General features: G+C 38.2%; 1 protein-coding gene across 14 annotated transcripts in view; it reads right to left on the bottom strand.

The window, feature by feature from the left end:
* RALGAPA1 (Ral GTPase activating protein catalytic subunit alpha 1) overlaps positions 1 to 16675 on the bottom strand; it is a 135727-nt gene that overhangs the window by 7616 nt on the left and 111436 nt on the right. For 10 of the 14 annotated variants that reach the window (XM_063334399.1, XM_063334401.1, XM_063334400.1 and 7 more), the window contains one exon: positions 3287 to 3411. In XM_063334399.1, coding sequence (XP_063190469.1) covers positions 3287 to 3411 — 125 coding nt within the window. Of the gene's footprint in view, positions 1 to 2606; positions 2638 to 3286; positions 3412 to 16675 lie in introns of all 14 variants that reach the window. The other 4 variants (XR_010070997.1, XM_063334402.1, XM_063334403.1 and 1 more) reach the window with 1 other exon arrangement.

Here is a 16675-nt window from a genome sequence, read left to right as displayed (position 1 = left end):
TTTTTTTTTAAACGTACACATCCACTACACTAAATCAGGTTCTTAAACATGGGAAAGTGAACTTGCCAGATATTTTGACAGGGCAAACTGAGTACCTAGATAAAACAGCAGCAGCCACAATCACACCACTCTAAGGAAGGAAACGGCTTTTGCTGAGGGCTGAGCCTTTGGTAAAATATGCCAATCTGAGGAAAGCGTGTTTGTTACCCAATGGCATCTTCTCTATTTGCTCTGATTAGCATAGCTCAAACAAAAAAAATGGCACGCTGAAACCAGCCAGCAGGATCTCAACAACAAAATTACACCACTTGGTGATGGGCTGTAGTAGCTTCACAGTTGCTATGTATCTTCCTTAGAACAAGAGACTGTATATAATATTTTATAAAAATTAAACATATTCAGCAATCGTAATCTTGGAGATCACAATCCAATTAAAGAATGAAGTCTATAATGTCTGACATGTGGAAAACTTCTAGTCTCTTCTGGTCAGTTACTTTTTGTTAAAAAGAACAGACATAAATGAAATATTTTGTATTTTAAAAGAAGAATTGTGATGTATTTTTAGAAGCTGGTCAGAAATTTTCAGATGACATGGAAACGTCTGGCAGGGAGCCTGCATGGTTTTGTCCTTGGGGGATGATGAATGCGTGTGGATTCCCAGGCAGGACTCCAGTGCCACTCCGGTGTGCGATCCTGGCACAATTCAGAGCTCCTCACCTGTTTTTCAAAAAATATGCCTGTTGTAGGGACCCTGGAATCATAGGGGTATGTATTTTTTTTAATAGTCCATCGGGTGGGATCTTTCCTGGGATCATGGCCCATCGAAGCTCTGTTGCCACCTCGCTAACAGGTCTGCCTTTACTACGACCATAAACCAGAAGTTTCCAGGCTAACCCCAAGCCCTGGGGTAACTTTTTGGCAGATGAGTGCAGTGTTAATTTATACCTGCCTCAGGCTTTAGAATTTGTGCGCTCCAGAGTCAGCTTGGAGGCAGACGGTGTGGTGCTACCCCAGACACTCTGTCCTGCTGCCGAGTGTCAGAGCCCCTGGAGCCCCGGACGGAAGAGGGGTCAGCCCCCAGGCTGCAAGCAGGGCTGCCAGAGCATCCCCGGCGTCCCTGGGCTGAAATGAAAGCTGAGAGTCAGGCAGGTCTGGGGACAGGGTCGTTTGACTCTGCCGCTGGGTCACACTGTGCTGCATGTCCATCCTAGGAAGCCCCTGGCTGCTCCTGACGCTGATGTGTCGGTCAGTCGCAGTGCACAGCACGGGGTCCAGAAGAATGTGTCCCTCAGGACAGGACATCACGTTTGGTGGTACGCAAACACACATGGAGATGTGAAATACATCGCAAGCTCATATTAATGAGATCCCTGCAAAAAATTATTACACTTGATAGAAAGGTAAAGTCGAAAATCAAGTTTCTAAAAATTGTAATCTTTTTCCAGGTCATGTTAGAGAACACGAAGTACGACTAGGACAATTTTTAAAGGAATACAGGAATTGCCACTGCAGAGCAGTGTCCTCCAACGCACCAAACTAGTATAGAAAAAGCAGCTTTGCTTCACCCCGAAAGAATGAACTAGAGGAAGAGGGCAGGATGATTTAGCCTGGAATGAGATTTCCGAAAGTGAATAGGCAGAACTGATACACGTGCACTAGAACATGGAATATATACGTGTCGTATAAGTGTCTGGTGTTGAATACTTGCTGAGCGCATTAGGTAGAAAATGTGGCCAGAACTGGTACCCCTGGTTATTGCTTTTAATGTTTCTAGTTACGGATTTTCCCTATTCAAACGTTTTCATACATTAAATTCTGTTACTATTTTTTTTATACTGATTCAATGAATTTTAAATTACTTACTTTTAATTTAGTTTCCTTTTGGTCTTGACTATTTGCACTGGCGTAACTATACTACTTATTATACTTCGAAACTGCATCTCGTTTCTACTCATGGTTTACACTTTCAAGTGAAGGAGTCTCAATGTTTTAACATCTCTAAGTCATTCTTTCCGTAGTCCTATCACAACTCTTCTATAATTTCAGAATTTATTTCCGCATACTTTTGCAATTGAGAAACAATTTTTGAGATAACCACTTGCCAAATGAATTTGTTCTTCCAAAATTCATTTTATTTAGATTTTCCACAGAAGCATTTTGATTTATTCGTCATTAAATAAAGGTTTCCGAACAAGGAATTTCAAGTGTTACACATTCTTCTTCTCCTTCTCTCCTATGTTATCACTGCAGAATGTCTTACAACATCAATGAAAGACAGTACAGGGTACAAAACACACCACTGCCATCCAGTACTACTTGTTCATGCTGAGAAACAAAGGTCAACACAATAAAGTGTTACTCATTCAACAACTGTCTCTACCATTAGTTACCTTAATCCCAGAACCAGTGTTAGTGCTTCATGCAGACCTGAGGTTAGTAAAAGACTAAAACTTTAAGAAGATGTAGTGGTCATTTCTCAATCAGTGTGAAATTCTTTTTAGTGTGAACAAGGGCAACAGGGAAAGTTTGCATACAATTTGGTTACAAGCTTAGTGCTCTAGTAAAAGTAAGAGGAACAAAGGGGTTTTTTGGACACTTTGTCTTACCTTCAGATAAACAGAACTGATATTTAATGATCTAAAAAGAGGGGAAATAAAATAATGAAATAATCATAAGGAGTTCAAGAAATTTCAGAACAGGAAGGCCTTGAGTTACTCATTTTCTTTTACCGATTTTCTCATTAGTAACTGAAAATGCAGTATCCTCTTATAAAACAGGTATTTTACTGGAAAACAAAAGTGACCTTAAAACCAGCTTTGCAGCTAATAACCTGGAAACAAAATTGATGATTGCAAGGCTCTCAGATTTGCAATTTAAAACTTTACGTTCTAAAAATGTAGCAAGCCTTGAAACTTTCTTATAGGGAAGGTGTACTTAGATTAAAGAACGATCTACCTGAACCAGCCTGGAGGAAGGAGAACCAACGCTTCCACAGAGACTTTATACAGGGGAACACGGTAAAATTTACTGTAAAAATGCAGCGTCTGGTTGCTATATTAAAGCAGCTAGCCAAATCTTAACACCAGGCACTGGCTCACGATGCCGGGCAACAGAATAAAGATTTAAAAGCAACTTTGCCTAGGTTCTCAAATACGTACATACAGTCTTTCAGAGTAATGGTACTTCTTAACGATGTGCCAAGGTCTGAACTTTTAGTCTTTATAAGTAAGGATACTGCATTTCAAATAAGATTGTACAAAAACAGTTCCTTTCCTGTAATTCTTACCTGTCTCTGAGGGCAAATGGTGGTAAGGTGCTGGACAGAAAACCTGAGCAGCAAAATCCTCAAAAGTTGTAGGCTCTAGATGATGTTGAACAATTGTTTGCAGGTATCGTGCTCTCTCTTCGTAACTGGTTTAGCCAAGAGTTAAGGAGCAATTTATACCATGTACTAGAGCTGCTAAATATCAGTGTAGTAATTAAAAATTATTGGTTTTGTTAAATACATATCACGTATTTCAGTGATTGTACAGACTTATTTTTAATTCTTTACATAACTATGATATCATCTGATGCACTGAAGTAACATTAACTGTAAGATAAACACGATTAATGTAAACTTTATGGTTCAACTATCTTTTTTTCACGTGTGATGCAAAACTTTGTGAATTTTTTTTTTTTTCAAACACCAGCAACTTAAATACTCTCCTTTAAGTAACTGATTTGGTTGTACTCTGGTCACAAATAAATATAACAATGTTACCATTTTTGAGAGGTATAGCATGAAAAATAATGTTAGCATTAACAAACTAAGGGATTTTGCACTCTTCCATAACAAGCTGCTTCCATAATCCCTACATACACACACACACAATCGCAGTTAAGATAAATACATAGCGAAATTTGAGTATTGGAAAAAACACCTCGTCAATTACGCCGTTAAAACAAGCAAGAATATTTGCAAAGAATCCGCAGGACCCTTAAATACTGGCTAACAGGGTGTCGGCAGGGCACTGACAGCAAAATACTGTACTTCTTCCTTTTCCCTGTGTTCTCCCTCTCTGATATTATTGACAAGAGCCCGGTATCTTGAAGTGTTGTTGCTTTTGAAGAACCCTCTCCAGGCTCCTTGTTCCAGCAGGCCTGATTGTGCTGTTAGCACAGAGAGAGCGAGAAAAAGAGAGAGTATTTCTGCTGTTCATGAAAGCAACTATGGAAATGGCTGTCAAAATGTAGAGCAGCAGGCAGCAACATACAATTATCAAGAAAAACTACCATGCTGACTTCATGCCGCATAGTTCCTGAACTGAGAAATCGGTTAACCTTTTCTCTCACAACTTCCAAACTCCTCCAGCTGCACTCAATACGTTGAATGAGGGGAGACCTTCTCCAGTTATCTTATAGAACCAGAGAGTGATCAGAAATTTTTCCTGGCATTTACACTTCTGCACACTTTTTTTTCCGTATTTTCTTTGCAGATAGGGAGATAATTTTCTTCTTACGTAGTTCTGTTTTCTTTTCCTAAAAAAACCCCCAAACAAGTCAGGATGCTGTGGAGGAATGTACTCAGGAACAGTTTCTTGAAGGTTCTCGGTTCTGATTTCAAGTCTGCTGCTCTTTTTGGGGAGGGCAGGGGCAGTGAGGAAATCACCTTTCTGACTTAATTTCACCATCTGTGAAAGGGGGATAATGCTATTATTGCACACATTTTTAGCAATCTAAACATAAAAACTGCATTACAAGTGATAAGCATTTTTAATAACTTGTGCTAGCATAATAAATAAATAACGATGCTACTTTCAGTTATGACAAGCAATAAAATTCTCAGCCCCAAATTACAGCTGGAAACAACACCCTTCATCTTAGCTTTTAAAACTATACTTCAACAATTACAGAGCTTTTCCTATGAAACCTTTTTGCAGTTGCTTTCTGTACAATATTTACAGTAGATTTTGCATTATATCTAAGTATGAAAAAAACATATAGTGATTATATTATCTGAAAACAACTTCTAGTGAATAAACTGATCTTCATTGTACTTCCTTAGACCACAACTTAGCTAGACAGCGAAACCGGGAAACAATTTTCCCTCCAAAATCCATGTTCCAAATTCTCAGCAGAACTCTCCAGACGGAAAAGCTATAATAGAAGCACAGGGACAAGAGAAAATATAAAAATCTCCCATTGTAATGGTTCTTAGGTTGGGGGATAAACACAGTATTGAGCCTTAACAGAGGAGAGTAATATAGCGCAGTTTTTAAGAGGCTATGTATAAGTGGTAGAGGATGAAACTGATGGTTGAAGTCTAAATAATACTACATATCTCACAACTTGTTGAAAAGCACTTTTTTCATTGGGGGAGATTCACAGCTGCTGAATTTTCTGCAGTTAATAGAGTCCTTTGATTCACAGCAGTGCCCCTTGCACAAAAAATACTGGCCTTTGTGTATTACCAGAAACTAATTTTCTATTTGGCTGAAAAGGGAAAAATGGGGTTATTGCTTCTCCCTCCTACAGAGCTTTTCATTATGCCTGATGCACTCAACTTCTAAGCTCTTCTGAGAAAAAAAAATAACTGAAGAGGCAAGAGGTAGAAAAATGAGCTTGTTAGCACATTAGAAGTGAAGTATCTTGGTGGGCCCTAGAAATTCCCAGTGGTGTGTTAACTTATCACTCTATGCATGCTGGCACTGATAGTCTCCCAATTGATCACTCTCTTTTCGCACCAAAGGTGCTGCCAGGAAGCAAAGGCTGAAGGCCCACAGGAGAACAGGCTGCTATCAAAACAAGCTGTTTTTAAAAGTCTGCTTGAATGGGTAAAATGTTTCATGAAAAAGTAGGGTGGAGACACCTACCTGCTTTTAAAATGCTCTACTTTCAGAGGTCTCTAAATGAAACCTTTTAGTTTATCCTATTATATCCAAAGCTTACACAAGAATAAGACTAAAATGAAGGAAAGTTACTGTTTTGAACGTGACAAGGACATTCCCATTCTCCAATCTAGGTGCCTATCTCCTAACCAAATAAAGAAGTCTCGACACAGATGCTGACTGAGGAAGATAATGATGTTTTCATTACACAGCGGAGAGGACGTGCTTATATCAGTTCTAGAAGTCTAATTCAAATGCACGCTTAGTACACCCAGAGAAAAATAATTCAGCTAGCCAGGTTGCCATTCGTCCTAACAATCCAAAAAACCATCTGCGGCTTGTTAAAAACAGAACCCCGCTTAAAAACAAAACAAAAATCTGATGCAAACACCAAGTCCAAAGCTTGGTGTATTCTGCACTAAGAAATGACACGCTCTCCTCAGAACCCCTCTTCTGTATTAGAGACTGAGCAGCTGAGCTTCTAATACTTTTATCTTCTATTCACCTATACTTCGAGAACATTCTAGTATTTTAAAACTCTGTATTTGTATGCTTTTGTGGCTGAGATAATCTAGTTCTATGCTGTGCTTGAATGAAACTATCTGCAAGTGACCATAAACCCACGGTAGTTAATTTCTACATTACTTCTAATAGGCTAGACATTTATTTCTTTAAAACACTGCTCTCTAGGGAAGAGTTATTAGCACCTACAAATTGAGTGGCACATACAAACTCAATGGCTAGTAATAATAGGGCAATGCAAGCTGTATTCTTACTGTGAGTGGATGTTGCCACTGGCATCAGCAATTAAGATGGAATGGGAAGGATGCACAGATAAACCAATGGAGAAAGACTCTGGCACAGAGAGTGACTAAACACTTAAACAACAGTGTTGTGAGCTTTCTGCTTCTGAAGAAGGTGCTAACTGGAACAAAAGAGAACAGATAAAAAGGTAACATACACATTAATTATACAGGCAGTCACCCAAATCTGTCAGCTAAAAACTTGAAGATATGTAATTCGCAAAAAGCATAATGAAAAACCTAATAACTTAATTATACTTTTTCAGAAGATATTTTTTCTGAAAAATACAATAAATACAAGAAAAAAATCAGGTATTGTACCTTTACAGGTCACTCAGGTTGCAGTCACTGCAGCTAAAATTTCATTTGCATTACAATCCATTTTACTTATTCTCTTAATCTGCAATTATTCCTATTAATACTGAAAATGCTCTACTTTCCATTATTACTGCAAGCATGCAATTTTTTTAGACCTCTTGATTTGCACTTGGGAACAAGCACTGAAATCCTGGCTGTCAGATCACCTACTTACGATTGATCTGTCTGAAAAACCACATCCCATGTCTTCACCTAACAGCTCTCCGTCACTGTTGACGGGATCACTTTCTTTTCTAACTCAAGCTCTGCTTAGGTTCCTATGGCCAAATACACCTACATCTTGCAGATGCTTTTTACATGATCTAACCTAAAACTTTTTTTAGCCATCTACACAAATAAATTATCCAGGCTCTTACTTCACACCTCAGTTACTGCCCTATCTTTTTCTCTGACCTCAGCAAATGAACTTTATTCCTCCTTATATCTACTCCAAGCATTGCAGCGCCTGCTTTCTGAACGTACTGCTAGGATGGGGCATTCTCTTCAGATACCACCATCAGTCTGCCGCTCCCTAGCACACAGGCAGGCTACTTTTTTTAACTTCGTTGTCCATACCTATTTCATCAATTTTATCAAAACTACTCTCGCCTCCAGTCAGTTCACACAGGCAGCCACACTCACGTTGACATTTTCAGACAGGTACTTTTGTACTTTCTTCCACATGGCTTCTTACGCCTAGCATCGGGTCTCCGTAAGGGTCCACAAAACAATTCCCCCTCAAACTCTCCCACACTTTGTTACAGTGCTTATCTAAAAAGAAACAAAGAAAATACCTTGGAAGACTTAAGTCCATTGCTGTGTAGGTCACACAACTATTCATACCATCTGCTATTGTTTCACTATTGTTATCTGCCTTCATTCGTTGTCTTCAGTTTTATACTTGGCTTTTTTACTTCTAGGGGACAAACAACATCTGCCTTGTGCTGTACTCCACCTCAGGATAATGAGACTGGGGTCTATGCTAAAGATATGTGTGTGCCACAATAATACAAGCAAAACAGCTCTCCTCCTTGCATCTTCATCCACCATCATAATCTTTTTCCTTTATATCCAAAACAATTCCCTCATATTGCCTTTTTTTTTTTTATCCGTGGCTTTGTCATCATTCAATTTGGTGAGGAAATCTCTTTGCTACGTTTCCCCACATCTCCAGTTGTTTAGTCTTTGTTTTTCCTTTCCTATAATTTTAACCATGCAATCTCCACAAAATCCCATACTACCCACTGCTCAGCCTCTTCTACTGTCTCCATCTTTCAAGTCCTTCTGTTGAATTCACCTCCTCATAGTCATTCCCACAGATTTATTGCGTCATTCCAACTAAACTTTTTCTTTCCATTCTTCTTATTCCCACCTCTCTCAGACTTTAGGACAAAGTCTGCCTGTAGGTTTTAGAACTGAATAAAATGCATTACAACAAATCTACCTAGCATTTTGCAGTAAAAGAAGAGTGGATGTACCATTACTAAGTTACAATCATCCAGAGAATACCAATCCTAAAATGTCATTAACCTGAGGCTGAAAAAAATGAAGAAAGAGCAGTTTCAACATGGTGTAAAATTTCCAAGCCTTTAATTAAGAGTATGACACTTCACAATTCTGTGATCTAAGCATCTAAGTGCTAGACTCACAAAAGGGCTGGAGAAGAAATCCTAGTGCCTGCTCCAAAGACCATTTGATAACAACCACCTCCTGAGCAGGGAGAGGAATCTGGAGTCTCCTCTCCCAGGAAAGTACCGTAACCATTAGGCTATACAGACGAGCATGTACTGTGATTCAGAGGAGATCATATTTTATGAAACGAAGAGCAATTTCAGCAGTGAACGGAGTGTGCCTGATTACAAAATGTCCTCAGTCTCAATGGTTCGAACAGTTCTGTAAGAGGCAGGAGATGTGGCCTCAAAATTGGAAACCGCTCTCTCATTTCCTGGCTGATTGATATAACTAGGGAGTTACCTCCTGTTGTGTTTGTGTGGGCTCTAATCCAGCGAGCGTTCCTTCAAAACTCTTAGCATTGCTGCCCTGCGGGTCAGATGAGCAAAGAAATACCTACCCGCTCAATGGATAGAGAGAGGCATGAACTGGGCGTTTGGCTGTTCAGGATACAGAGAGGACTCGGGCAGCTCCGGTGCGTGCTGAAGTGGGCAGATCTCCAGGGAAGGGCGCAGTGAAAGCTTTAGATACCTGTGAACTTCAGAGGCATCCAAGACCAAGCATTTGCTGTGGGGAGATTCTCGCCACCTGTGTTTTAGGCTCAGGCATGTGTAAGGCTAGTCGGGAGAAACGTGGGTCAGACTGACAGAGTAGTTACATGCCTCACTGCTCTCAAGACTTTTGGAAAAATATACAGAAAACTTTTTATCACGACAGATTTTCCCAGCAGCTTCTGGAGCGAAGGATTATGTTGGGGAACCTACTCAATGGCACAACATTAAAAAAAGGGCTGAAGAAATGCACAGTTCATTAATACACTAAAACAGTGATGGAAATATTTGTAATGTCCTCTTTAAATAACCACTATTTCATTCATTCAACAAAATTTAAAAGGAATGCATTTGTAAAGTCACCAATGGCAGAAACCCCGTACTTTTCCAAAAGTCAAAAGAAAGTACTTTTAATTTCAGAAACCACAATAAAATGTTATGCCTCAACTTCCATTTTAGTAGATAACTTCAAGATGATTTTAAATGCAGCAAGGTCACCACAGTTCAGGAAATACCCTAGAACTATGAAGTTCCAAGTTGTAAGTTCAACAATGCTGCAGGCATTTCTACATCCCTACTGATGGGCTGGTCAAGTCCAGGGACTGATAACACAATGTGTTTGGTTTTTTTCTTTTTAAGAAAATAAAAAAAGAAAGGTTTTGTGAAAGGGAATAAAGATGTGGGCTCTTCACTCAATTTTTTTCCATTACTGTGTCCCCCATGTCAGAAAAACTGAACAAAAATGTAAATGAGAAACTTCCATGAATGTTTTGTTCATAAATCTTCCCTCCTGTTGCTTATGTGTGCATCTGTATCTATATCTGTGCACCACTGTGTAGTATATCGCAATATAACTATATATTGGAATATGTGACCACAATACTGACAGAATCCAGTACCTGAGATTCTTTGATTCCGGTGCTAGGAAAAAAAGGAGTTTTTGACGATCACCTAGAAATACCTCTTAGAAAAAAGCCAAAGACTGCATTTCTAAATAGCAAGATGGACTTTTTCAGGTTAAATTACAAACTGCTGTCAGAAATACATATACAGCTGCATCTCTAGCAGTTCTGACTGTTAGCAAAATCATCTAAGAAGTCAATATATATTGATATGATTGTGGAGAGTACGACTTTGTCAGCTAGGCATTTGGAAAATAATTTAGACAAGCAGAAACCAAAGCACTGCTCCATCCTTAACTGGAAAATGAAAATCCTCCACCCAGAGATACTCACTTGTAGGATCAATGGACATCTACAAGAGGTTTTCTAACTGCACGCATACACTATTTATACAAAAAGAGATTAACAATATTTTAAGAAAAGCTACATAAGCTGACACCCTCCTGTTTTCTACATTTGCCCCCTCAGAAAATTTAGAAGCACACCTTTTCTAGAAAAAACCCAGATCTGTGGCATTGTCAACATACAAAAATGCTCCCAGAATATTAAAGGCCAAAGGAAACAAAGAAACAGTGAGGCACAGTGAACGGCATATGCTGGTAGGAGATTTTAAGTTTCTTGCTCCTTGGCCTAAAAAGGTGTGCAAACCCCGCAGAATTAATTGCTACAGTTTGAGGTACTTAAAATGATGAAGCCATCGGTTTTATTTGGCACATCTTTCCCAGCAAATTACAATTCCTGACGTCAAAATGTGAAAGGAGGACTGCCTCCAGCAAAAAGATAAGAAGTACAGGTTAGGACGAAGGCTATACAGAAGCTGAAAGGAAGAGTTAGCCATAGCAGAATTGGGGTTCTAAAGGCAGACAGGACAAAACCCACAGATCACAGAAATGGAAGTTTTTTTTCTGGGAAATCTCACTCTGAAAGAAGAGATTGTGCAGTGGTTGTCAAACCAGCTGAAGTCATACTGAGTCGCAGCAATTTGTACTCTTTGTTGGCTCTTAGAATTAAGGATGTAAGTCGGGCTGCTATTGATCCAGTGTTGGAAGCCCTGCAACTAGCTGCGTTTTGTATGTAGGTGGGTGATAAGTATCAACTGGCCACACTGAGAGGAATAGTTAAAGTTCTCTCCTATTCTGAAAAGTGACTCTGTAGAAGTGGCATCATGGTGTTCCCTATTTATTGCATTTCAGCGATTTCCACATCTAGTTTGCACAGTATACAAATAAAAAGATATTTTTTTTTTCCAGCTGCAACTTCTGTTTACTCAAGTCAACTTGAAATCTCAAAGTTAGCCTGGGTTCTTTTCAGTTTCTTAAATACTGCCAATATTGAAACCGGCATATAAATCACAGAATTGAATCATAGAATTGTCAGGGTTGGAAGGGACCTTAAAGATCGTCTAGTTCCAACCCCCCTGCCGTGGGCAGGGATATATTTTGCTCCATGCATCTGTTTACACAACTATGCTCTAAATGAAAGCAGCTTCTGCATATGCAATTGGAACTTAGCCACAACACTGATGATTCATAAAGCAGAATTCAATTCATGCCCATCATGTCTGATGCAAGTTATTTAGGTGAAAGGGAAGAAAAAAAATTACTATGCTTGACACTATTAAACAGGCAAAAGGAAGATTTTATAGTCTTTAAGGTGATTTTTTTCTCTACTGAAACCATATGTTCAATACTAGTGACAGCACTTTTGCAATAAAATGTAAGAATATATTTTCTTACTCATAAAAATGGAACATAAAACTCAGAGAAATCAAAGTTGTATTTTAAAAGTAAACTTCTAGAAACATTCTAGAACTGCAGAATGGACTCAGTGTTAATGATCCAAAAATCACTAATTTTAAGAAGTAATGTATATATGACAATCTATGAATTAATGTGGATCTCTCATTTAAAAAAAGAAAATAAATATGAAAAACAAGTAACAGATTAAGACTGTAGGATTTAAGCAAACATCAAATATAATATCTAACATCTTTAATAAAAACCTTTTTCAACACAAGTTGTAACTGCAAAAGGGTTTTCTGAGGCCGTTTCTGAGGTATATTTCTTCATGAAGAAAATAAGGGAATATATAATAGATAAATCCATACAAATTAATCTCATCACTCCAGATCTTGCAATTTGTTTCCAATGTATATAGTTGCATCATTCTTTAAATAAAGACAATGAAAATTAATTTTCATTTTTTACCCTACTAAAAAGTTCCACAAATCTGTGATAAATTAAAAGTTACTGGGCAAATTATAACAACACATACTTTTGCGATTTAGAGGCTTTTTTCTTTAAGGGTACTAATCTTACAGCTAAAGGAGATTACTTCCAGTATATCTATCCTATGGTTAAATGGTTAAAAGTCCTGCAAGGTAAGCACAGGTTAGATAAAGTTGCAGCCACTGAGTGCTTCCAACTCAATGCTATTGCTTTCTGTCTAGTTTACTAACACATTATGTATTGAAAGGCCTTGACTTTATATGAATTTATATATAAAAAAAAATAATCTTGATTTTTGCAAGTGTGAGCACTTTCAAAATTGCTAAATTACTGCAAGAAATTGTAATTGATGCTTACATTTTCATTGGAACACCCAATACATTTAACATTCTGCAACACCATCCTTCTAGGAAAATCCTTGATATATTGTTTATTTTTGTGTTGTTCCACCAGATCTTACAGCTAACCAAATTCTTCAGTGGTTTATAACATCATCTAGGAAGAAAAAGCTGTGATTCATCAGTGCAGACAAAGCTGGGCTTTAATCCATTCCTATAACCATATTGCCAAGTCTATATTGTTTACATTGCGTCTCAATTAAGAGACAGGCAGGACACCTGGTACTTCTTTATCTAAGTCCCACGGGCTGCCAGATGACTCAAAATCCATAACAGGTGCTAAGGCAGTGTGAGTGTAGCACCATTAACACAAGCTGGAATTGGATAAAATTTGGACTGTGCTTAACCACTTAAAACACTCAATTATGAAATGAAAAATGTAACCACTCTGCACCAAGCTCCTTTACAAAAGGCCCTTATCGAGATACGCAGAACTAGAGCGCAAGTGTAATGGACTTAACATAAATTTTCAATTTCAGTATAAACATTCTCCAGAATTAAATGATAAAAACCCCACCTGTATCAAAAAGTTATCTTCTTAAGATAACCATATAAAAATATTATGAGACTGTACTTACTGAATTGAATGAATTCTAATTCTAATCACCTGCTTAGACTGCAAAAAGGACAAAACTGATGCTCAGACTTCTAGCAATTTCAAAGTTAAGGGGAAAAAAATCTGAATTAACAATACTTACTGAATTTTTCAACTCTGTAGAACCCTGAAGTTATTTATTTTAAGGACTCGAGGAAATGAAAACATCTTACGGAAGGATTTGAAAACCAACGAGGTTTAAGTGAAAAACTATAGGATAAAAGATATTCCTTTGCAGTGAAAAATCCCAGTGTAGATCTCTCTTCAGCACTTTTTCCGCTAAGGTGACTGAACTAAGTATTAAGCTTAGACACTGACAGAACACACCTCATGAGAGAAAAAACGAGTATCAGAAATTTTACAGTGGACAATTACTTAAGAACTATCTGTATCTAAACATGCAGTAATCAAATTAAGTTTCTATTTAATATTGTAATTATCAAGAACACAATATAGTGATTTTATTACCAGAGTAAGCAGTAACAAAGTACAGTAAACTGTCATTTAAGACAGTGTCATAGTATCTACGATAAGCAGCATATTGGCTTAAACTAATGCACTATATGCCTCTAGGGAATGACAGGCTCAGAGACTGGATTTTAACATCAGAATCTATCCATTAATCTTGACTTAAATATAATCTACTCTGCAGTAAGAGGAAGAATGGGCATTCAATGAATTATCTGTTTGAAATATAGCAGAAGCATATTAACACAAACATATAGTAGAAAGTCTCAGCTTCAGTACCATTTATTGTGTATTGTTGGTTTTACAAACCCTGAACTGCATTTTAGCATGAAATTAGAAAGATAGTACGATCAAATGGCTAGCAGTATCGGAGGGACGAATACCTCAACACTGTAACAGATTACTCATTAAATTTACTGGCTGTGTGGTTAGAAGACTAATGACAGTATTTACAAATACCCCACTTGCCCATGTTTTAGTAACAGGCTATGGAGGTGAAAACAAACAGTGAAAGAAACATCGCTGAAGCCCTTACGCAGGCAGAATTCCTACTCCAACTTCCAGGGAGGACCAGTCTTACTAATGTACCCAGGATGAGAATCGATGAACCTAGAAGGTATGTCGTGCTAATTGTTTTGAAGCCCATTAGAGCTGCCACTGCTCCAGGCCCTCTTTGGAGGGATGCTCCTGCCGGCAGACAGAGCGGCTCGCAGGCAGCCGGGGGAGGCAGAGGGCCAGCGGGCCACGGGACTGAAGTTTATTAAGGATGTGGCACCAAATGTGCCAAGGAGAGACGTTAAGGGGCTGCGGTCCTCGCTTCATCCCACAGATCATGTGGAACAGTACAGGCCAGGGGGAACTGCAGCCCCACGTACCCACTCCTGATTTTGGGAGAGGGGTTTGTCCCCACTCTGACACGCAGCATTGCATCAGTTTTAACTCAGGTAATTAAGGGTGATGAGCGTAAAAATACAGAAGCAAAACTGGCTCTTCGTTCTCTGGTATTAGCATGAATGCTTGAGCCCATGGTTTTCATACATTCAAATATTTTAATTTCTACCTTAAATACTTTCTCTGCGTATATAGACAGATTTACTGATGAGAGAAACAGTAAAGAAAATGCCTTTCATGAAGACACCACTACAAACTGTAAAATTATACAAATAAAAGTTATATTAATATATTAAATATTGTCCAGTGAAAAGACTGCACGTACAGATACGTATTAATTTGCAATTCCACACTACATAGTAAAAAAGAAAATGCCTCTCATGAGAAATTTTGCCACTAATTCCATTCTGTACTTCAATAAACTTTACAACTACCTTTCTTTTTCCCTTTTATAGTCAAAGAGAATGTTTTCTCTTTACCCTGGCTTGCCACAGTACCAGTACGAGATAATCTACTTATAAGTCTCTTGGGAGGGCAGTAAAGTCGATTTTAAAAACAATTTTTAAAACTCGAAGACAGGCTTCTTCTATTTAAATGAAGAAAACAAATATTAATTTTCGGTCACTTCCCTCTTTCTTTATTTTGAAGGGCAATTAGTAAAGCAGCCCCTTCGCCCTCCTCCCTAGTGCTGTCAAGCTGTTGAGAGCAGTTTGCGGCACTACAATGGTACTATTGTGAACGCAGCCTGGGCTTCCTTCCCACAGAGAGTTAAATGGGCAGTTCCTGCTGCCCGTGATTGGTGTCCAGCGAAACAATACTTAAGAGCCAGGTTTTATCAGTTCCACGCCAAAGAAGTGAAGCCAGGGAACCCAAGCCTTCATATCATGCTGAACCATATGCCAACCCTGCTGGCCCCAAAGGTTTATCACTAAGAATCAGGATCCATCATGTCCCCTGTGAAATTTCACTTCACATACCTTCTGTGAAATGCATGGCTTTGCTGAAAACTGACCTTTTTCCACAATTGGCATGAACAGATGGATGGTAACTATGGTTTGGCAAGCAGAAATTAAAAGATTTTCTAATAGCCCGCATTCTTCTATGTTTGGGAGGAGAAGCATTCAGAAGGAGATAGATATATTTGTGACCCACAGATCTATTCAGGTGCAGTTAATCAGCAATTAAACTATTTTCTCAATGTCTAGAAAGTATACTGAGATTAATTTGATTGGCCAGGCTATGATTAGGACTCATGTCCTTCGCACTACCATATGGTAATACCAATTAGTGTAATACTAACTTTTAATCCTTGCTTTATGTCAGTTTATTCTGTCTTTCTATTAAGTATGTGGCACATACAAAATAAACTATATATATACACTTTTTTTGTTATAATTTTGACCTACTTAATTAGCGAATATTGTTACATGAAGTATATTCCATCTCCAGCTAGATATTTCTATACACCAACAAGTATTATATAAAAGCCCTTTTTTCAGTAACTGAAATACAGACCTGTAGGAGAACAAAGACAACCAATGTGCTAGTTTCTATTAATCTCCTCTTTTTTTTTTTGGTACCTATCATCTTCTAATCCGCCTGTTGGCACTGGAAAACATGCCCCAACTGTCTTGATTACCAGATGTAGAACGACGCAGAAACAGTTTGCCAGTATCTTATTCAACTCACCCGAAAGCATCATTCTACTTCGAAGACATTACTGTTTGTCAGTTTTGCTTGTTACAAATTATCTCCCACATTTCCCACCAATTTAAATATCAGAATCAACCATACACAATATTATATACTTATTCTTTATATATACACAGCTTTTGGTGTTTTAACATACAAATCTTTCAAGTTGTTTGCAAGTCACTTATCTGTTATCAGGGTTGAATTTATGACTAGAAAAGGATTAAATCAATAAACAATGCTGTCTTT

The sequence above is a fragment of the Chroicocephalus ridibundus genome, chromosome 4 (assembly GCF_963924245.1).
Source record: "Chroicocephalus ridibundus chromosome 4, bChrRid1.1, whole genome shotgun sequence".
NCBI lineage: Eukaryota > Metazoa > Chordata > Aves > Charadriiformes > Laridae > Chroicocephalus > Chroicocephalus ridibundus.
Note: the sequence above shows the minus strand (reverse complement) of the source record. Positions and strands in the feature narration are given on the sequence as shown.